Source organism: Microcaecilia unicolor, chromosome 9, assembly GCF_901765095.1.
Source record: "Microcaecilia unicolor chromosome 9, aMicUni1.1, whole genome shotgun sequence".
Taxonomy (NCBI): domain Eukaryota; kingdom Metazoa; phylum Chordata; class Amphibia; order Gymnophiona; family Siphonopidae; genus Microcaecilia; species Microcaecilia unicolor.
The window spans coordinates 105,186,427-105,209,326 of NC_044039.1; the positions used below are offsets into that span (position 1 = coordinate 105,186,427).

The 22,900-nt window shown below is 46.1% G+C and overlaps 1 protein-coding gene across 3 annotated transcripts in view; it reads right to left on the reverse strand.

Moving 5' to 3' along the window:
• The window catches only part of STRN3 (striatin 3), a 309,869-nt gene that overhangs the window by 185,224 nt on the left and 101,745 nt on the right, over positions 1-22,900 (reverse strand). For all 3 annotated transcript variants that reach the window (XM_030215282.1, XM_030215281.1, XM_030215280.1), the window contains exon 5: positions 4,265-4,444. In XM_030215282.1, coding sequence (XP_030071142.1) covers positions 4,265-4,444 — 180 coding nt within the window. The remainder of the gene's footprint in view (positions 1-4,264; positions 4,445-22,900) is intronic.

Sequence of the window (22,900 nt, forward strand, 5' to 3'; positions counted from 1 at the left end):
ATCATTTCTCTCTCTCTGACTCTTTTCAATTTGTATCTGGCATCTTTAGTGAAATTACTGGACAGGTACGAGTTTGATTTCCACTTTTTTGCCGTTATCCAGCTTATTGTTTTTATGAAAAATGATTGAGAGGATGTTATTTCTGGGTTTAATTAAAAAAAAACAAACTTCTAACAGACTAGATGAGCAAGCATGACTTAATTTTGAATGCAAATAAATGAGCAGTATCGTGGCTTTCATGCAAATGTAATGTTTTACGTGTCTTTTCTGAAGTATGTGGCAAACCCTTCTGCTTTTGCAGGACTTAACACTAGGTTTTCGTTCTGATGATGCACTGAAATTTAATTTGCAGGTAGGCTATATTGTGAAACCTTGTTTTTTTTTTTCATCTTCAGATGTTACGACAACTGAAACCTGTATTAACTGAAAGCAATCTGATAAAATTGGTACACGCTTTCGTTACAAGTAGGCTTGACTCCTGTAAGTATGCATCAGCAGCACAAATTCAGGGGAGAAAAACTCACCCTGGCCCTCCGCCCCCGAATTAGGAGAAGCGGAGGAAGAAGCTCCTCTAGCAGCCTCTGAACGAGGCATCCCCCTGCACTCAGACTCCTCCGCCACCGTGAGGGTCGAGTCACGCAGTGCTTCCAAAATGGCACCCGCTGCCAGCTCCAAGCGGGAAGAATCACCGCTCGCCATGCCCGTACTAGCACGAGTGTCTAAGGAGCACGTACTGCAAAGCCCCGCTGCTGACCTGCGTTTACCACAGTGGGAGCAGCGCTTAACTCCTTCAGCAGCCATCGCCCGACTGGACGGAAATATAGAAATAAAATGGCGGCTTTGCGCCAAAACTTACCCCGCACAGAACACTGTCTGCGGGAACCTCCCCAGAGGAGCTGGCACCACTATCACCTCAGAAGACTGAGTCAACGAGCTCCGGTCAAGCTGCACAGAACCAGAATCTCTGGATAAAGCCTCAGAATACCTGCGCTGTAAAAGCGCGCCCCCCCCCTTTTTTTTTTTTAACACTGTGAGGAAAGTTGGAGGCAGGCAGCAACAGAGGGACTCCGGGAGGATGGGGGTATGGGGTAAGGCAGAGACACGGAACAAAACCAAGTATGCCTTCAAAGTGGGCACCACCAGACACAACACCCCCGCTCTACTGGCAAAGCACAGGAGCCTCCCCAGGTAGAAATCCAGGAGCTGCTAAAGCAACGTCCACACCTGCTTGGAGATAGAGATATACTGAGGCAGAAGGGGCTGGCCGTCCAGAGTTACTGTGTCATTCAGTGTTCTCTATCTCCATCTGCTGGTAGGCGGATACAACCCATCAGTTAATGGATTCATCTGCTGTTAATGACAAGGAATTATCACTTTTCTATTATATGATTAAACAGCACAGCAGAACAATGTATATATATTTTGATACTGTTACTCCTGTTACTCCTATTAGTAGGATTCAATTTGGCACGTCCAAGTATACCTCTTTGATTGTATTTATGGGTATGTTTGAGCATTTCACTATTGTTATGCTTTAACAATATTTAAAGTTTTTATGTCAAGCTGTACACCACCTGGGTGAATCTCTTCCTACTAGTCAATAAATCCCCATAAATAAAATCTATTCCAGAGCTACTGTCTACACTTCATAAGGTTTAGTGAGCATACTCCACTCTCATTGAATTTAAGCAGACCTAAGGATACTGGAATTACCAGAATACGTGCAGCTCAGAAGCCAATACTGATGTAGAAGCCTCAAAAATCTACCCTCCTTCAGAGATTAAAAGAGAAAATACTGTAAGGTTTAAAAACTACTTTTTAAAAAAATTATGGTTTTCATTTGATACTAATAGTTATCTAGTTCTTGTGTACAATATCAGCTATCCTGTAAGCATCCTATTGTCTCTTGAGGCCCATGCTTCTTAATTCTGTGAATTTTAGACAACAGACCTTAACTGGGAAATCCTGCTAACAAATATCCATGGTGCAAAAATTTCTAATACTTGCACTCTCATGCAGATTCTTTTCTCAACAAAGCAGTAATTTACCCTGCATCCTTTCTCCCTTGACTATTAATTTTGAGTCTACCGCAATGAGGTTTTTTTTTTCTTTTTTTAAGGACAAAGCTACATCCTTGTGGAACTCTTTGCCTCCATAGCTGAGAGATGAAAGTTCCCCTTTTGGTATTCCAGAAGGACTTGATCTGTTTCAAAGAAATGTCTTATGTATCATTTGGCTGAGGGCTGCAGGGAGCAGTCATTCTATAACCAAAAAAAGCAACTTCAGCCAATGTTGTATATGGGTCGCGTTATTCAATGGGTATAGTGGAGAAAAAGCCCTCAGAAACCTCCAGTGAGATTCTGGTGGTTTGATGCGAGGTTTTTATTTTTTTTTTATTTTTTATTTTTAGGTTCTCAACTCAATATCACTGTGAGCACTCCGTTCCTGATGAAGCCAGTTTTCTAGGTGAAACGGCGGCCCCCGTCGAACGGTCACAGAAGAGTGCCAATTTAAATCACAAAGCTAAGTGCTACTTTATTTCATGTGCAGTTGAAAGACACATTAGACACATTAGAGCACAAACACTGTTCAAATCGCGACTATTAAAAACATCGCTTTAACATTGTTTATACTGTGTGCAGATTAAGACTTAAATAATAGTCAGGGAGTGGAGTTTTTTGCCCTATGATAGAATCACTGCGTGAGTTACTTCACAAAACTGTGTATAACCTCGCATCAAACCACCAGAATCTCACTGGAGGTTTCTGAGGGCTTTTTCTCCACTATACCCATTGAATAACGCGACCCATATACAACATTGGCTGAAGTTGCTTTTTTTGGTATTAGGTTACAATTTTACCTCAGCCACACTGCATTTGTCTCATTTAGTTTCCAGTTTGGAAAAAGCAGTATGTCGCAAAACCCATGGAATTCAGGATTCAGTTTTTCAAACGACCAATTCAGGAATCTACTTAGTTTTCCCTCAGACTTTGCTACGAGCATCCAGTCATGCACCACGGAGAATGGGTGGAATGAAATCACTTTGAAACACAAAGACATTGTAAAGACAGAACTTAACTGTGGTCTGCTAATTGAATACTGTAAGAAAGAACAAATCCCTAGGGGTTTACGTATCAATAAAGCCCCACAGTGCTTCACAAGCACAAATTCGAAGATTTACAGTGCTCTGTCATTGATTGGATAGCACCGTCCAATAGAGGCGGCGACCGAAAGCTCAAACTAGCTAGGAGGGAGGCAAGGTGGATCTTCCAATTGGACACTTTAGTACCCAATGGGCTGAACAGCTCCATTGATTGGTTTAATTTTTACTAATGCTTAACACGTCACTCTTACGTTAGTATATCTAACAGCTGTTTATACGTGAACGCTGAGGCGCCATTTTTAAATCATTGCCTCCAGCTCGAGTATGTTTGTCCATGGGGCGACTTCCGTAAGTTTTGCTTATCAAAGATTTTGCGCACTTTGAAAGATATTTAATGTGCTTTTTTTTTTTTATTTTTAGGTTCTCAACTCAATATCACTGTGAGCACTCCGTTCCTGATGAAGCCAGTTTTCTAGGTGAAACGGCGGCCCCCGTCGAACGGTCACAGAAGAGTGCCAATTTAAATCACAAAGCTAAGTGCTACTTTATTTCATGTGCAGTTGAAAGACACATTAGACACATTAGAGCACAAACACTGTTCAAATCGCGACTATTAAAAACATCGCTTTAACATTGTTTATACTGTGTGCAGATTAAGACTTAAATAATAGTCAGGGAGTGGAGTTTTTTGCCCTATGATAGAATCACTGCGTGAGTTACTTCACAAAACTGTGTATAACCTCGCATCAAACCACCAGAATCTCACTGGAGGTTTCTGAGGGCTTTTTCTCCACTATACCCATTGAATAACGCGACCCATATACAACATTGGCTGAAGTTGCTTTTTTTGGTATTAGGTTACAATTTTACCTCAGCCACACTGCATTTGTCTCATTTAGTTAGCAGTCATTCTATGTTATGTCTCCCCTGCCCACCTCTTTCCCTTGATGATTTTATAAATGTTTATTACTGCAAATCACTTTGATAACTGCTGTTGAAAGGAGATCAAGCAAATGTTAATAAACTAATAGTAATTAGTAAATAATCTGAAGCTGTACTTGCCAAGATCCAAGGAGCTTAAACAAATAACCTTTGCTACTAATCAAAATTCTGAGAGGATAAATGAAATAACTGCTTAACATCTTCAGGTTGTTCACTTACCTTTTTATTTCCTGTCCCTTTTGTCTAAGAGAAAGAGATTCTCCACCGTTGAGAATTTGTTCTATATTCTTTGTCTCTATAGACCCATTTGGCTCTGAACCAGACAATCCAAGCAAAGATCGCACTCTCTGGGACCGTACGTCTAATATTGTATCTGTGTAGCCTACTTCCTGAAGATATCTAACAAAACAGAATAATCACACACAATTTAATACAAATGGTATAGATGCACATCTCACACATGAAGACAAATTACTGAAACGTGGTATAACAAGTGAAGTTGACAGAGCAGGGATGTCATAATTTAACATTTATACAACACTAGCTATACTGGCTACATTCCTCAAAACTACATGCACCCATTTTTCTCTGTTCACTACAGTGATGCTGCAAACAAAGATATACAAAATTTGAACAACAGAAACCTAATGTATACAGTTCAAAATAATTACATTAATTTGCATATCTCTATATGGATTAAATTCTGAGGGAGTTGGAGAAATATTGATGATTTCATCTCAAGGCCGTAGAATCTGTTTTTCTAGGACTCTTTGCTTAGGTTATCAGATGATTAAAATTGTGCGTTAAAAGTCCATCCACGACAACTTATTTTAAGTCCAAGGTGCTAAACTCTGGAAAGTATTAGCATTAGATTTAAAACAAGTATTATCACTTTTGCTTTTTTTGGAAATGTTAAAAAAACTTTTATATATGAAAGTATTATCACTTTTGCTTTTCTTCGAAATGTTAAAAAAACTTTTATATATGAAACTTAAATGTTTTGATTAATTTTGATAGGTACATATAAGAGAATGGATTGTTTTTAATTTTTGTTATATCCTCTTCTTGGAGAGTTTCTTTTTGTTTTGTAATTTGTACACTCCCATGAAGTCCTTTTTTGATAATTGAGCAGTATATACAACACATGTAGCATAGCATAGCATAGCACAGCATAACTACAGTTCAAAAGGAATTAGCACAACAAGATCTACTTGGGGTTACATTTACTAAAATGCAATACAGTGTTTATGTTTATTAAAGGATTTACTATACCACTTAACAGGTTAGTGTGGCGAAACTGGGGACTTTCATGCTTTGTGATTTACTAGCCGTTGAGTATGGGGTTTTGGCAAGGCCCCCCCCCCTCCCCCCGGAGTCGCCGCCACAACCCCTGCACCCGGCCTGGGCCCTCTCTTCGGTATTGAACTTACATCGGCGAAACGCAGGCAGCACGCAGATCAGCTGAGCTCCCGTTGGCCTTCCTTCTCTGCCTGTGTCCCGCCCTCGTGTGATGTAACGTCGGCGAGGGCGGGACACAGGCAGGGAAGAAAGGGCAACGGGAACTCAGCTGCTCTGCGTTTCGCCGATGTAAGTTCAATACTGAAGAGAGTGCTCGGGCCGGGTGGAGGGGGGGCGGCGGCGACCTTGGGGGGGGGGGGGGGGAGCGGTAGCGACGTCGGCGGCTTCGCGCAGTTTCTCTCTCTGTCCCACCTCCCGTCATCACGTATTGACGCGGGGGTGGGACAGAGAGGGAAGTCTCTACTGCGCATTTGCGAGTGAGTATGGTCACTCGCCATTTATATGTTTGATAATGCTACCCTGATACTTTTCTTCCCTTCAGTGTATTTCTCATAATTGGCCAGTAGGTGGTGTCTGACCTATGCATTATAGCTGTAGCAGAGGTCTGTTTTTTTTTTTTTGTAGCTTACCTTCCCCAAAGAAAGAGGAAAACCCTTAAGGAGAAAAGTAACCTGCAGTGTCATTGGTCAAACATCCTCAGTGCTAATGCTCTGTGCCCTGATTGGCAATGAAACCAAAGACCTAGCCCAGAATGTGCTAGAACTCCCCAGTCTCAGTTAGGAGTGTGGAGGGAATAACAGATCTCTGCACTGAGACCATGTTCAATTCCTGTGAGTAGCTTCTTTTCCTGATCTCCCAAGGTACTACTTAGGTTCCTGCTTTAAACCTTTTACCATTCATTGTTCTACTTTGTTTGATAATAAACCTATTAGTTTGTTAGTTCTGTTGTCCTGGACTGACTAAGAATCCTGGCAGTTTGTGTTCTCAGTCTCTTACTGTTTTACTAGGAACTGTGGGGCTCCAGGATTGCAGCTCCCAGTGTCCCTAGAAACTACCAGGGAATAGCATGCAGGTGGGAAACTCGCCTAGAGGCAAGCAGGATCCATTGGTAGGTGGAGGGTATGCCAGTGTAGGCACAATTGTGCAGGTGGGCCTGGGCAGTGCTGGGTAGGACAATCCAGATGGCCACAGAGTAAACCCCAGGTGGGTGATAGGAGTAGCACTCAGGTGTTACGTGACAGTGTACAAGGTGGTTTACAGACTAAATAAAAACAGTAAGAGAGGAATGCCAGATAATCAAAGGAGAGGAAAAGAAAAAGGTCAGTGAATAGTGGAGTGCCACAGGGATCTGTACCCGGGACCAGTGCTACTTAACATATTTATAAATGATCTGGAAATCGGAATGACAAGTGAGGTGATTAAATTTGCAAATCCGACACAAAACTATTCAAAGTAGCTTGGTCAGACTAATGGTCCATCTACCCCAGTATCCTGTTGCTAACCCAAGTCACAAATACCTGACAGAAACCCAAATAGGATTCCATGCTACCAATCCCAGGACAAGCTGTGGCTTCCCCATGTCTATCTCAATTTCAGACTATGGACTTTTCATCCAGGAACTTGACCAAACCTTTTTTTAAACACAGATATGCTGAGGAAGTGACGTCAGCCGACAGCATGGCAGCCTGAATTCATAGCTCCCTCTCCCAACGCTGCAAAATTTGGAAACACTCCGATCCAAACGGCGATAAACATCGCGAAATTGTAAGAATTTACCTCCTGACACACAGCCGCCATGAGTAAAGCGGCCTCGACCCGGAAAAAAGAGATGGAAAAAACGGAGAAAAGCACGGCGAGTAAGGCCTCCAGACACCGTGAGTCCCCGGAGCGCGGGTCTCCGTCGGACTCGGATTCAGCGCTATCTATGTCTGAGGCGCGAGCCCCTCCTTCCAAGAAAGGATTGTCCGTTGAGCTCCGCAAGTTATCTGCTACGATCCAGTCGGAGATTAAGCAGTCAAAAGACGAAATTTTAGAGCGGATGGATACGCTCAGCGCGGATCTCAGAGAACTGGGCGGCAGAGTGGAGGGGACGGAGAAATAATCTCCGTTTCCGAGGAGTTCCTGAGGGCGGAGACACGGAGAATGTGGCAGAGATTGTGCACACATTATGTTCTACCTTGCTGGGCCCTGAGGCAGATGAGCTGAGATGTGAGCTGGATAGAGCGCACAGAGCTCTTGGAGCGCGAAAGGAGCAGCAGACACGGGACATCATTGTGAGATTTCACAAATATGAGACCAAGGAGAGAGTTCTAGTCTCAGCTAGGAAGACAGAGCCTGGAGTACGGTGGAGCCCCAGTTCAGGTCTATCAGGACCTCTCGCTATATACGCTCCAGATGAGGCGGCAGATGAGACCGGCGCTGGAAGTCTTGAGCAAACAGCAGATACAATATAGATGGGGCTTCCCCTTCTCATTAAACTTCACCCTGAAGGGCACCAAATATCGGGTGCAAACTCTTCAAGTGACGTGGGAAGCCTTGCACGCTGTTGAAATGGTGTCTGCAAAGACTGCACCTGGAGTGGTGGCGCCAGCTACTAAGACGAGGCTTCAGCGATGGCAGAGAATCCCGGGACCCGCAAAGCATAACAACAACCAGAAGCGCTGAATCAGGCTGGATCGGGACACTGGGGCTATGCTCCCAGGAGATTACCTTGATGGGTAGGCATAGCTGCATTTGCCATTTGACTTTGAACACTGATGTTAGGGTTGACAATGGCCCTATACTATAGGGCTTTGAAGAGTGTTGAAACGGTAAACTGAAGGGAGGGAATAGTAATGAAGCATGTAAGGGATAGGTGTATGTGGGATCGTGTGTAAGCTGATATGGATGGGGAGGGATAGATGTGGGTTTGGGCACTGTGTGGTGGGTGGATAACTTCCTAAAGACCCACTTGGAGGACATTGGTCTTTCAATTGGTGTGAATGGAGGGGGTGGGAGGGAGGGGGGATAGTGGGATGTGGGGAAATAGGGGAGAGAGCGGGGCACTGCTGGGTATGAAGGGCGCACACTTTGTACTATGGCATTGTATAGAGATACCACGAAGGGGTGCGATAGAACAGCTTTATTACACGCTATGGAGATGAATACAGACTTAAAAATTCTCTCGTATAATGTAAAGGGCCTGAACATGCCCCAGAAGAGGCAAAAGTTCTATAAGGAAATAAAGCAGCATAGACCACATGTGGTTCTCCTGCAGGAGACGCACTTGGTGGGTAGGCATGAAAGGCTTCTTTCTCACCCAGAGTACCCAGTGGTGTATTTTGCATCAGCAGCTGGGTCAAAGAAAGGAGGAGTTGCGATCTTGATTCATGCTGCGGTTGGGGTGCAGGTTCTAAAGGTAAAGCGGGACATGGGTGGACGCTATATTTTTATGCATATCACGATTGACAATGTGGATCTAACCCTGGCCTCTATATATGCGCCTAACACAGGACAGGCTGGGTTCCTGGAGAAAGTTAGAAATTCCTTGGCCACTTTTGCGCAGGGCTCACTTGTAATAGGAGGGGACTTTAATACAGTGATGAACCCAGGCCTAGATCGTTCAGGGCTCCCCAGAGGCGAGGGTCAGAGGGACTCTTTGGCCTTGAGGTCTTTGGCGCTTTCACTGGGCACAGTGGACCTGTGGAGGGTGAAACACCAGAGGGTACGAGATTATACATTTTACTCTGCAGTACATAATTCTTATTCATGCATTGACTACATATTTGTGGATGCAACCCTGGTGGAGCACGGTCCTGAAGCAGGGATAGGTAATGTGACTCTGTCGGATCATGCTCCAATATGGGTGACTCTACCAAACATTAGGGCCGAAAAAAAAAATAAAAGATGGACACTGAATGTTGGTCTTCTGCGGGAGGGGGCAGTGGTGGATGGCTATAAACAAATGTTGAAAGAGTACCTTGAATTTAATTTAGGCTCAGGGCCCTCGCTTAGCACAATATGGGATGCTATGAAGGCGGTGACCCGGGGATATTTTTTACAATTGGCCAGTAGACAATCGAAAGCCCGTAGGGCGCAGATCGCGAATTGTCTGGAAAGCATTCGCTTGCTAGAGGAACAGCATAAGGCCAATGGCTCAGCTAGGGTTCTGAGAGAACTTAGTTTCCAGAGAATGCGCCTTGACTCCATATATTCGGAGCACCTAAGCATGCTACAGGCAAAGAATAGGTTGAGCTCCTATGCATACGCTAACAAAATAGGGCGCCTTCTCGCCATAAAGCTGCGCAGGCAAAAAGTTGAGCGGAACATCATAAAGATATGAGATGTTGGAGGAGGTACCTTAAGTACGTCCGAACAAATACGAAACAGATTTGGGGAATTTTATAAAAATCTGTATGCCCAGGAGCTCAGCCCGTCGATGGACCTGATAGATCATTACTTACAGGATAGTGAACTTACCTCTCTGAGTCACCAGCAGCAGACAATGTTAGATGAGCCAATCACCCCTGGGGAAATCCAGGAGGCAATTAGTAGTCTCCCCTCACATAAATCGCCCGGGCTCGACGGATTGCCCAATGAGTTCTATAGGAAGTTTGCCCCTGAGATAGCTCCGCTCCTAGCAGATCTGTTTAATCAGGTGGGGAGAGGGGGGTCATTACCTCAGTCAATGATGGAGGCATGGATAGCGGTCCTGCCTAAACCAGGTAAAGATCACTCTGAATGTGGATCCTACAGACCTATATCTGTGCTTAATGCAGATGTCAAAATATTGGCTAAGGTACTGGCAAATCGTTTGGCCCCTATTCTACCAGTACTTATTCATCCAGACCAAGTGGGCTTTGTACAGTATCGAAAGGCGATGGACAATATTAGAAGGGCGGTGGATATAATGAACTTGGCAAAAACCAACCAGAAGCCGTTATGTCTTTTAAGCCTTGACGCGGAAAAAGCCTTTGACCGGGTTCACTGGCCCTTCATGTATAGGGTGATGGAAAATATGGGGTTTGGAATACAGTTTTGTAGCTGGATTCGGGCCTTCTACGAGTTCCCCAAGGCCTGTGTCCGGGTCAATGGTGGAAACTCAGAATTATTCACTCTACATAGAGGTACTAGGCAGGGCTGCCCCTTGTCTCCCTTATTATTTGCGATGGTGATGGAGCCTTTTGCAGCCCGTGTGCGGTCTGATCCTGATATCTCGGGAGCTAAGATAGCAGATAGAACTCATAAAATGGCCTTATTCGCAGATGATGTACTGCTGTTTGTCACTCGACCCTTGACCACCTTCCCGCACCTAGAACAAATGATACAGCAGTACTCTGCAGTGTCCGGATTTAGGGTCAACATGGCAAACTCTGAGGCCCTGAACGTGACAATTCCGGAGGACGTGGTGGAGTCCTTAAAGATTTCCTCTCCCTTTCGGTGGGCTTCCAAACATTTAAAATACCTGGGGGTGAATCTGACTAGGGAACCTTCGGAGCTCTTTAATGCAAATTATAAGGGGCTGGGTAAAATTATTATGGAAGATCTAGAGAGGTGGGGAGATCTGGGAACATCATGGTTTGGTAGAATAGCCATTCTTAAAATGAATGTCTTGCCACGATTGTTATACCTTTTTCAGGTGCTGCCTGTGATAATGCCCAGGCGATTTTTAGCTAATCTACAAGATAAACTGGTGCGATTCGTCTGGGCAGGAAAACGTCCTATGCTAGCGAGATCGCTCCTATAAGGAAAGGAAAAGGGGAGGACTTGGGGTACCCAATCTCGCATGGTATTATAGGGCAGCGCAGGGGAAAGCAGCACTTGAATGGTATCAAGAATACCCGGATCGCCAATGGGTGCATATAGAACAACATTCGGTGGGTGACAAACCATTGAGTGCACTAATGTGGTTGCCAAAGTCTTTTAGAAGTATGAATGAAAGAGCTTGTCCCTCCATAGCTGTAACACTCCATTACTGGGATAGTCTGTTCCCTAAGAGACAATGTATATTGACCCGGTATACTCCAATAGCCTTTAATCCTTTATTTTTACCTGGGACGGTAACGGGGATTTTCACTAAATGGTACGAGATAGGGGTGAGAACCTGGGGCCAATTATTTGAAGCTGACTCCCTGGTACCTTTTGACATATTGCTGGACAGATACCCAGGGGTGGAGGGAGGTGATTTTGCCTATTGTCAATTGGTATCTCTCCTTAAAAGTAAGGCGGTGAGGGAGGTGATGCAGCGTGAGAAATTAGAACTGGAGGAGATATGTGAGCGACATGCTTCCTCTAGGGGACTGATAGGTTCCCTGTACCATAATATAAGCAAACAGGCGCCCGGTTACGGGGTACATAGGAGAAGCTGGGAACGAGAGCTGGGGGTGAGCTTGGGAGACCCTGGGTGGGAGAGTATAGAAAAAGCAGCTGTGAGGGTATCGACCCATGTACCCCTGCAGGAGAATGCTGTGAAAGTATTATATCGTTGGTACCTTACGCCTGCTCGACTGCGGCGGATCTTTCCGACTGCCTCGGGCATGTGTTGGAGAAGATGCGGCCAAGAGGGCACCATGGGGCACATATGGTGGAATTGTGTTAAAATTTGTGCCTTTTGGAAGACGGTACACTATAGGTTGCAGGCCTGGATAGGGTGTACAGTGCCCTGGGCCCCCGAGGTATTCCTGTTTTCTGCTAGGATCGCAGGCCTATTGTCCTGTCAACAAACCTTGGCTAAGCATGTGGTTGGCACAGCAAGGGTGGTTGTAGCTTCACAATGGAGGAGGGAGGGAGTTCCCCCGCTAGCTAAGTGGCTTAATAAGTTGAGGTATGTGCGTGAAATGGAGAGACTGGTGGCTGAGAATACACAACAAATAGGGAAATGGCATTCTGTTTGGAAGTACATTCCTAAAGACGCACTGATGAACTAGTTTGTCTGTAAAGAGAGTGTTTATATAAAAAAAAAAAAAAAAAAGAGGTAGTGCTCAGTGGTGCTCTCGGGGTGGGGTGGGGTAGGGGGGTGGGAGGGAGGGTAATCTTTGCTTTATTAAAAAGTTGAAAAAATTTTGAAGTTCAGTGATGTTGATATTGGAAAGTTGAAACTACGATGAGTTATACTGTATGAAGCATTAGCGGAATATTGTATTAATCATAGGAAAATGTGTCTTGATGGATTGTAACTTGCATTCTTTGTGTTGTTTCAATGAACAATAAAGACTTCATACAAATTAAAAAAAAAAAAACACAGATATGCTAACCGCTGTTACCACATTCTCTGGTTAAAAAATATATTTCCTCGAATCAAGATGGCGTCAGTAGCGGATGTGTGCTCCCAAAGCTCCTGAGACACATCGTTGTTTTTTTCGAGAGAAGTTCTTTTCCCCGATTTCAAAATGGGGAAAAGAAAGGGGAAGACGGCGGTTCCTACCTCCGTGGTTCCGCCGACGACGCCAATCTCCCGACAAACAACTTTGGAGATCTTCGGAATTGGGAGCCATGGTGAACAGTTGACTGCTTCGACGGGTTCGGCTGTTTTAGAAGCGGACCGCAGCATTGAAGGAGCGACGTTGAGCCCTCCTTCTTACACCGCTCCTCCACAACCCGGAAGCGAAAGACTTCCTGAAGGGCCACGGCAGTTGGAAACGCTATTTGCAACACCGTTGGGAGGAGGACCTTCAGGCACTTCAACCCCGGGAAAGGAGATAACAACGCAGGAGCAATTGCTGGTCAATGCCCCTGCTCCCCGAGGTTTCGCCGCCGAGAGTAATGGAGGAATACAGAGACCTTCAGTGGTGACTATGAATTCATTATGAGACGCAATTCAAGGGGTTAATAGTACATTACTCCAGATGAATATTACTATTAATGGTGAAATTAAGGAAATTAAACAGACTAGTGAAAATCTGTCCAAATATTTTCAGGAACAGAAAGAAAAAGTTTTGAAGATGGAAGCTGAAGTTGGAAAACTTCAAAATCTAACGTTTTCCTTAATTAAAGAAAGAGAAATACAGGAAAAGAAACTAGAAAATCTGGAAAATAATGCCCGAAGGAACAATCTAAGGCTAATTAATTTTCCAAAATCACCCCTTGTTACTGCTATAGATATGCTTAAGAGATATTTTACTCAAATACTGGGAATCTCAATGGAGGGTTATCCCCCTATAACGAGAACCCAGTATATTACGGGTGTTTCTAAAATCCCAAAGGAGCAATTATTAGCTGCTCCAGATTTAAACCTGACAGAATTTCTAGAGAACTCTCTGGAAGTTGTTACAGAGAGAACGACACTTATTGTGACTTTCGCACTGGAAATGGACAGAAACAATATTCTGAGACTTTATTTTCGCCATTTAAATGAAATCTTCTTGGGTCAAAAAATACAAATTTTTCCGGATTTGGCAAGGAGTACGCAAAAAAGAAGAAAAGACTTTTTGATATATAAAACTAGAGTCTTAAAGCTGGGTGCTACATTTTTGCTTAAATTTCCTTGCAAATGTTATATTACCTGTGAATCAGTTAATTACGTATTTTTTACTCCCTCGAAGTTATTAGATTTTATTGTTTCCAAGGAGAGTGCTGGTATACCTGTTGTCTTGCCTCCCTAATTAGAAATGCTGTTTAGTTGGCTGCAGAAATCTGTTTTGACCCTTCCGTTTAAACAATTTAGTTTATATTAATAATTTCTTGTAAAATATTTCCTAGTATCTTGATTCAAACTTATTGAGGACAAATTTGAAATATTATTTTCTATAAGTAATGATAAATGTATATTTCCTTATTTAATTTTCTGATATTGCTGAACTTTATATTTTGATGTAAATGGAAAATTCATAAATAAAGAGTTAAAAAAAATATATATATATTTCCTCCTATTTGTTTTAAAAGTATTTCAATGTAACTTCATTGAGTGTCCCCTAGCCTTACCTGATAATTTTCTTTACATTAGTCCTTCCCACTATTCCAGACCCTTATGGGACAGCTGTGTCCATCAACAAACAAGTGGAGATGAAGAACTGAAAACTGAGCTGAGAGATTTCTCTTCTGGAATCCAGTCTAGCTCCTCAGTATTTACATAGACAAGCAGTAAGGAGAAACTCAGAATAAATACAATAATCTTAAACAACTTTCTAACCTAACACTAACCAGACAAGCAAATGTGTGGACTGCTCTCACCTCTGGACAATTTGTAGAAAACAAGAGGTACGAAGGAAGCATCATGCAAGATGACAGTCATTATTTGAGCCATTACTTCACACCAACTAAACATCTCAGAAACCTCGCTCAGGCCTCTAAAATAGTGGGAAGGACTAATGGAAAGAAAAATATCAGTTGAGACCTAATTTCTCCTTCCATTATATAGCTTCCCTCTACTCCACAACCTGTGGGGTGTTCAAAAGCAATCCCTGGAATGGGTGGGATCCTGGCACACCACCCTGAGGACCAAAGTCCCAAAACTAGCTTAACATGCTGTAGTGCTTGACAAAGGTATATAGCATTGATTACATCACTGCCTTGCAAATATCCACCAGACAGTAAGGTAGTCTCTGCCCAGGATGTCGCTGTATGCCTTGTACAATGAGCCCGTAAGGCCTGAGGAGCCTGCTTCCCCACAAGCAAATAAGCTGATGTGACAGTCTTGTAGGTAGAATAATCATAAATAATTCCTATAGGAAAAAGCAACTCCCAACAGATTATTATTTACACCAAGATCCTATGATGCAGAACTCTGCATAAGCAAATATTCTGGACTCGTCTAGGGGAACTTAGGACCTTGCTTTTGGCACCTAGCCAAATTTGCCGTTACTGAGAAGTGAAACCAAAGCCAAATATATATATATATGTGTATATATATATATATATATATATATATATATATATATATATATATTAGATTTATTAGATAAGAATGTACAAATATAGAATCACTGTAGCAAGGCTTAACAAAATACAAAAATATAGAACTTGCTGATAACAATAAAACAGAACTAGATTGCTACTGAATAACTATACTCTAGGATTCTTTCTGGACTACAATACTACGTAATTACAGAAACCTGATTTGTAAACTAAACTATGGTTCTTATGCCAAATACAAAGTTAGCAGCTTTATCTCCTGACCACAAGTTATGACATAACCAATCTTTCTTGGATAAAGACCAATCACTAATCCCAGACTATAGAAAGTAAATCACTGGATCTCACCGCACTGTCTCTCAAGGCAGCTTCTCGATGAGATGGGGGTAGATTTCTTCTAGACTCAAGCTGTCTCTACAGCGAGCCTTAGTCACGGATATAGTGCAGGGTCACAATCACTCCGTGCTGTACTTCAGGGCTGGTATGGCTGAGCCACCGAGTATTTTCACCAAATATGCAGTTCGCAGGTGTTTCAGGTCTTCTCCCATCAGTCCTAACTCTCCGACGGTCCTTACCAACTCCAACTGACTTTCTTCTGTTCCCGCTTTCTTAGTACTCTCGGTCAGGTGACAGCAGGGACCAATCAAGATCTTGTCCAGCTCACTACATGGGCAAGAAGAGTCCTTTGTTTTGTGACCTTGAAATGGTAACTTTCTGGTGCCACAGTCTCACTCCCCTCTCAGCTTCTCAGGGTGATATCAGGGGGTGGTGGTAACACAGAATGTCCTTGGATGGGACAGGCCTGCCAGTGATTTTCCATAAGCTGAAAAGCTGGATCTTGCTGACACAAACGTTCAGGTCAGAGGTTGTAGCAGCCATCTTGTTTGTAACAGGATGCATTAGGCTTGTATGAACCAAGACCAGCTCAGGTGAGATCACAGGGAAATACCTACAGTCTCCTTCGGCCTCTAGCAATTGTGGACTTGGAAGCCATGAGCCAAAGCCTCTGTTTACCAAAAAGCACAGTCTGTCTCATTTGCAAAACTCATTTGTGACTTCCAGATATCTAATGAGAACTCTACGCATATCGAGAAGCTTCAATTAAGAGTACTGAGCCTCTTCATCCCCTCTGCGAAAGGACGGAAGCTCCACAGATTGGTTGAAATGAAATGCCGATACCACTTTCGGAAGCTAGGAAGGAGCCGTGCAAAGGGAGACCCCCGCCTCTGAAAAACAAAGAAAGGATTCCCAACAAGAGAGAGCCTGAAGCTCCAAAAACCTATTGCCAATGCAACAGCCACCAAGAATGCTGTCTTTTGCTTAAGACCTTTCAAGCAAGCCTTCCAGAGAGGCTCAAAAGGAGGCTTCTGAAGAGCCCAAAGAACTGTTTATTTATTTTCCAAACTTCTATACCACTAAAGTCTAAGATGTTTACAAAATACAGACAAAATAAACATTAAATACAAATTAAAAATAAACAAAAAAAATTTACAAATTCCCCCCCCCCCCCCCCCCCCAAAAAAAAAGCCCAAAAAACATACTGTCTGCTAATAAAACAACTAAATCAAGATTCCACTCTGGACACAGTGTACGAAAGGTAAGCCGCGAGCGGCCCAATCTCTGCAAGAATCAAACGATATCCAGATGAGCCACAAGAGACTGTTTCTTAGCTCACCTTCTATAGTCAGCTCCTGAAAGAGGCCAAAGCCGTAACCTGAACTTTTAGAGAACCCAAAACCAATCCTTTCTGAAGGCCCGCTTGGAGAAATATTGGATGTGTGCAATCTGAGTGGTGAAGGATCCACATGAGCCCTCGAACATCCTCCACACCCCTGCATATGCCATGGATGCAGAGCATTTCCAAGCCTGAAACAAGGTAGCAATGACCAAATCACAATAATCTTTTCATCTCAACTGAGACCTTTCAATGGCCAAGCCATAATACCAAAGGGCGGATCCTCCATGAATACTGGACCTTGCTTCAGTAGGCTATGTACCTGCAGAAAACGGAGAGGGGCCCCGTCCAACAGTCAAATCAGGTCCACATACCAGAACCTCCACTGCCAATCCAGGGCTACGAGAATTATTCGACCCCAGTTCAATGCCATCCTTTTTAACACATGGCCTACCATGGGCCAAGGAGGGAAGACATATAGTAGATGTGTCTCAGTCAGAGCTGCAGTAGGGCATCAATCCTGGTTCTTTCCAATGGCTGAAGAACATTGACAACAAAAAGGAATGCCAAAGTGCCTAAGTCCAGAAGCAGAGAACCCCATTGGTCTACTATCAGCTGAAAACCCTGGTCAGATAGTTCCCATTCTCCCGGGTCCAAGGAGTGCCTCCTGAGAATGTCCACCTCCAAATTCCAGGACTCAGCAATGTGAACTGCCGACAAGCAGAGATTTTTTCTCAGCCCAAATCATAAGGGAGGCCACCACACTGCAATCAGACGACGGTGGCTCCCGCCTTGCTTATTGATAAAAGCCACCGCCGTCAATCAAAGTCATGTAAGGCGTTCCACATCACCCTGAGCTCCAAATGATTTTATTGGCCACTGAGAATCCTGTTCCATTCAGGTGACCTGTGCCAGATGGAACTTGTAATGAACTCCCTAATCCAACGTGCCAGCGTCTGTTGTTACCACCTTCCATTCTGTTATTGGAAAGGGAGCTCCAATGGTCAAATTCCTGGGCAACAACCACCACTGCTGAGAAGTGTGTCCATCCACCTGCTGGAGATTGAAAATACTGATGAGATGGACTGGATATACAATAGAGCGAATGCTACATACCTGTAGAAGGTATTCTCCGAGGACAGCAGGCTGATTGTTCTCACTGATGGGTGACGTCCACGGCAGCCCCTCCAATCGGAATCTTCACTAGCAAAAGCCTTTGCTAGCCCTCGCGCGCCCATGCGCACCGCGCATGCGCGGCCGTCTTCCCGCCCGAAACCGGCTCGTGCCGGCCAGTCTCATATGTAGCAAGACAAAGAGAAGGGAAGACACAACTCCAAAGGGGAGGCGGGCGGGTTTGTGAGAACAATCAGCCTGCTGTCCTCGGAGAATACCTTCTACAGGTATGTAGCATTCGCTTTCTCCGAGGACAAGCAGGCTGCTTGTTCTCACTGATGGGGTATCCCTAGCCCCCAGGCTCACTCAAAACAACAAACATGGTCAAATGGACCTCGCAACGGCGAGGACATAACTGAGATTGACCTAACAATTTTCCAACTAACTGAGAGTGTAGCCTGGAACAGAAAAAACATGGGCCTAGGGGGGTGGAGTTGGATTCTAAACACCGAACAGATTCTGAAGCACTGACTGCCCGAACCGACTGTCGCGTCGGGTATCCTGCTGCAGGCAGTAATGAGATGTGAATGTGTGGACAGATGACCACGTCGCAGCTTTGCAAATCTCTTCAATAGTGGCTGACTTCAAGTGGGCTACCGACGCTGCCATGGCTCTAACATTATGAGCCGTGACATGACCCTCAAGAGCCAGCCCAGCCTGGGCGTAAGTGAAGGAAATGCAATCTGCTAGCCAATTGGATATGGTGCGTTTCCCCACAGCCACTCCCCTCCTGTTGGGATCAAAAGAAACAAACAATTGGGCGGACTGTCTGTTGGGCTGTGTCCGCTCCAGATAGAAGGCCAATGCTCTCTTGCAGTCCAATGTGTGCAGCTGACGTTCAGCAGGGCAGGAATGAGGACGGGGAAAGAATGTTGGCAAGACAATTGACTGGTTCAGATGGAACTCCGACACAACCTTTGGCAAGAACTTAGGGTGAGTGCGGAGGACTACTCTGTTATGATGAAATTTGGTGTAAGGACCCTGGGCTACCAGGGCCTGAAGCTCACTGACCCTACGAGCTGAAGTAACTGCCACCAAGAAAATGACCTTCCAGGTCAAGTACTTCAGATGGCAGGAGTTCAGTGGCTCAAAAGGAGGTTTCATCAACTGGGTGAGAACGACATTGAGATCCCATGACACTGTAGGAGGCTTGACAGGGGGCTTTGATAAAAGCAAACCTCTCATGAAGCGAACAACTAAAGGCTGTCCCGAGATCGGCTTACCTTCCACACGGTAATGGTATGCACTGATTGCACTAAGGTGAACCCTTACAGAGTTGGTCTTGAGACCAGACTCAGACAAGTGCAGAAGGTATTCAAGCAGGGTCTGTGTAGGACAAGAGCGAGACTCTAGGGCCTTGCTGTCACACCAGACGGCAAACCTCCTCCATAGAAAGAAGTAACTCCTCTTAGTGGAATCTTTCCTGGAAGCAAGCAAGATGCGGGAGACACCCTCTGACAGACCCAAAGAGGCAAAGTCTACGCTCTCAACATCCAGGCCGTGACAGCCAGAGACTAGAGGTTGAGGTGCAGAAGCGCCCCCTCGTCCTGAGTGATGAGGGTCGGAAAACACTCCAATCTCCACGGTTCTTCGGAGGACAACTCCAGAAGAAGAGGAAACCAGATCTGACGCGGCCAAAAAGGAGCAATCAGAATCATGGTGCCTCGGTCTTGCTTGAGTTTCAACAAAGTATTCCCCACCAGAGGTATGGGAGGATAAGCATACAGCAGACCCTCCCCCCAGTCCAAGAGGAAGGCATCCGATGCCAGTCTGCCGTGGGCCTGAAGCCTGGAACAGAACTGAGGGAGTTTGTGGTTGGCTCGAGATGCGAAGAGATCTACCAAGGGGGTGCCCCACACCTGGAAGATCTGTAGCACTACACGGGAATTGAGCAACCACTCGTGAGGTTGCATAATCCTGCCCAACCTGTCGGGCAGACTGTTGTTTACGCCTGCCAGATATGTGGCTTGGAGCACCATGCCGTGACGGCGAGCCCAGAGCCACATGCTGACGGCTTCCTGACACAGGGGGCGAGATCCAGTGCCCCCCTGCTTGTTGATGTAATACATGGCAACCTGGTTGTCTGTCTGAATTTGGATAATTTGGCGGGACAGCCGATCTCTGAAAGCCTTCAGAGCGTTCCAGACCGCTCGTAACTCCAGGAGATTGATCTGCAGATTGCGTTCCTGGAGGGACCAGCTTCCTTGGGTGTGAAGCCCATCGACATGAGCTCCCCACCCCAGGAGAGACGCATCCGTGGTCAGCACTTTTTGTAACTGAGGAATTTGGAAAGGACGTCCCAGAGTCAAATTGGACCAAATCGTCCACCAATACAGGGATTTGAGAAAACTCGTGGACAGGTGGATCACGTCTTCTAGATCCCCAGCAGCCTGAAACCACTGGGAAGCTAGGGTCCATTGAGCAGATCTCATGTGAAGGCGGGCCATGGGAGTCACATGAACTGTGGAGGCCATGTGGCCCAGCAATCTCAACATCTGCCGAGCTGTGATCTGCTGGGACGCTCGCACCCGCGAGACGAGGGACAACAAGTTGTTGGCTCTCGTCTCTGGGAAATAGGCGCGAGCCGTCCGAGAGTCCAGCAGAGCTCCTATGAATTCGAGTTTCTGCACTGGAAGAAGGTGGGACTTTGGATAATTTATCACAAACCCCAGTAGCTTCAGGAGGCGAATAGTCATCTGCATGGACTGTAGAGCTCCTGCCTCGGAGGTGTTCTTCACCAGCCAATCGTCGAGATATGGGAACACGTGTACCCCCAGTCTGCGAAGTGCCGCTGCTACTACAGCCAAGCACTTCGTGAACACTCTGGGCGCAGAGGCGAGCCCAAAGGGTAGCACACAGTACTGGAAGTGACGTGTGCCCATCCGAAATCGCAGATACTGTCTGTGAGCTGGCAGTATCGGGATGTGTGTGTAGGCGTCCTTCAAGTCCAGAGAGCATAGCCAATCGTTTTCCTGAATCATGGGGAGAAGGGTGCCCAGGGAAAGCATCCTGAACTTTTCTTTGACCAGATATTTGTTCAGGGCCCTTAGGTCTAGGATGGGACGCATCCCCCCTGTTTTCTTTTCCACAAGGAAGTACCTGGAATAGAATCCCAGCCCTTCTTGCCCGGATGGCACGGGCTCGACCGCATTTGGCGCTGAGAAGGGCGGAGAGTTCCTCTGCAAGTACCTGCTTGTGCTGGAAGCTGTAAGACTGAGCTCCCGGTGGACAATTTGGAGGTTTTGAGGCCAAATTGAGGGTGTATCCTTGCCGGACTATTTGGAGAACCCACTGATCGGAGGTTATGAGAGGCCACCTTTGGTGAAAAACTTTCAACCTCCCTCCGACTGGCAGGTCGCCCGGCACTGACACTTGGATGTCGGCTATGCTCTGCTGGAGCCAGTCAAAAGCTCGCCCCTTGCTTTTGCTGGGGAGCCGAGGGGCCTTGCTGAGGCGCACGCTGCTGACGAGAACGAGCGCGCTGGGGCTTAGCCTGGGCCGCAGGCTGTCGAGAAGAAGGGTTGTACCTACGCTTACCAGAAGAGTAGGGAACAGTCCTCCTTCCCCCCAAAAATCGTCTACCTGTAGAGGTAGAAGCTGAAGGCTGCCGGCGGGAGAACTTGTCGAAAGCGGTATCCCGCTGGTGGAGCTGCTCTACCACCTGATCGACTTTTTCTCCAAAAATGTTATCCGCACGGCAAGGCGAGTCCGCAATCTGCTGCTGGAGTCTATTCTCCAGGTCGGAGGCACGCAGCCATGAGAGTCTGCGCATCACCACACCTTGAGCAGCGGCCCTGGACGCAACATCAAAGGTGTCATACACCCCTCTGGCCAGGAATTTTCTGCACGCCTTCAGCTGCCTGACCACCTCCTGAAGTGGCTTGGTTTGCTCAGGGGGGAGCTTGTCCACCAAGCCCGCCAACTGCCGCACATTGTTCCGCATGTGTATGCTCGTGTAGAGCTGGTAAGACTGAATTTAGGCCACGAGCATAGAGGAATGGTAGGCCTTCCTCCCAAAGGAGTCTAAGGTTCTAGAGTCCTTGCCCGGGGGCGCCGAAGCATGCTCCCTAGAACTCTTAGCCTTCTTTAGGGCCAAATCCACAACTCCAGAGTCGTGAGGCAACTGAGTGCGCATCAGCTCTGGGTCCCCATGGATCTGGTACTGGGACTCGATCTTCTTGGGAATGTGGGGATTACTTAATGGCTTGGTCCAGTTCGCCAGCAATGCCTTTTTGAGGACATGATGCATGGGTACTGTGGACGCTTCCTTAGGTGGAGAAGGATAGTCCAGGAGCTCAAACATCTCAGCCCTGGGCTCGTCCTCCACAACCACCGGGAAGGGGATGGCCGTAGACATCTCCCGGACAAAGGAAGCGAAAAAGACTCTCGGGAGGAGAAAGCTGCCTTTCAGGGGAGGGAGTGGGATCAGAAGGAAGGCCATCAGACTCCTCGTCAGAGAAATATCTGATGTCCTCCTCCTCCTCCCACGAGGCCTCACCGTCGGTATCAGACACAAGTTCGCGGACCTGTGTCTGAAGCCGTGCCCGGCTCGACTCCATGGAACCACGGCCACGGTGAGAGTGTCGAGAGGTAGACTCCCTCGCCCGCACCGGCGAAGCTCCCTCCGCCAACGTCGTCGGGGAGCCTTCCTGGGAGGCTACCGCAGTCGGTACCGCAAGCGGCACCGATGTCGGAGACCTCACCCCGGGCAAGGGGCCAGCCGGCGCCTCACTCGACGGTACCGGAGGCGCAAGCACCCCCGGTACCGGAGGGGAAGGGCGCAACAGCTCTCCCAGGATCTCTGGGAGAAGGCCCGGAGACTCTCGTGCAGAGCGGCTGTGGAAAAAGACATGGAAGCCGATGCAGGTGTCGATGTCAGA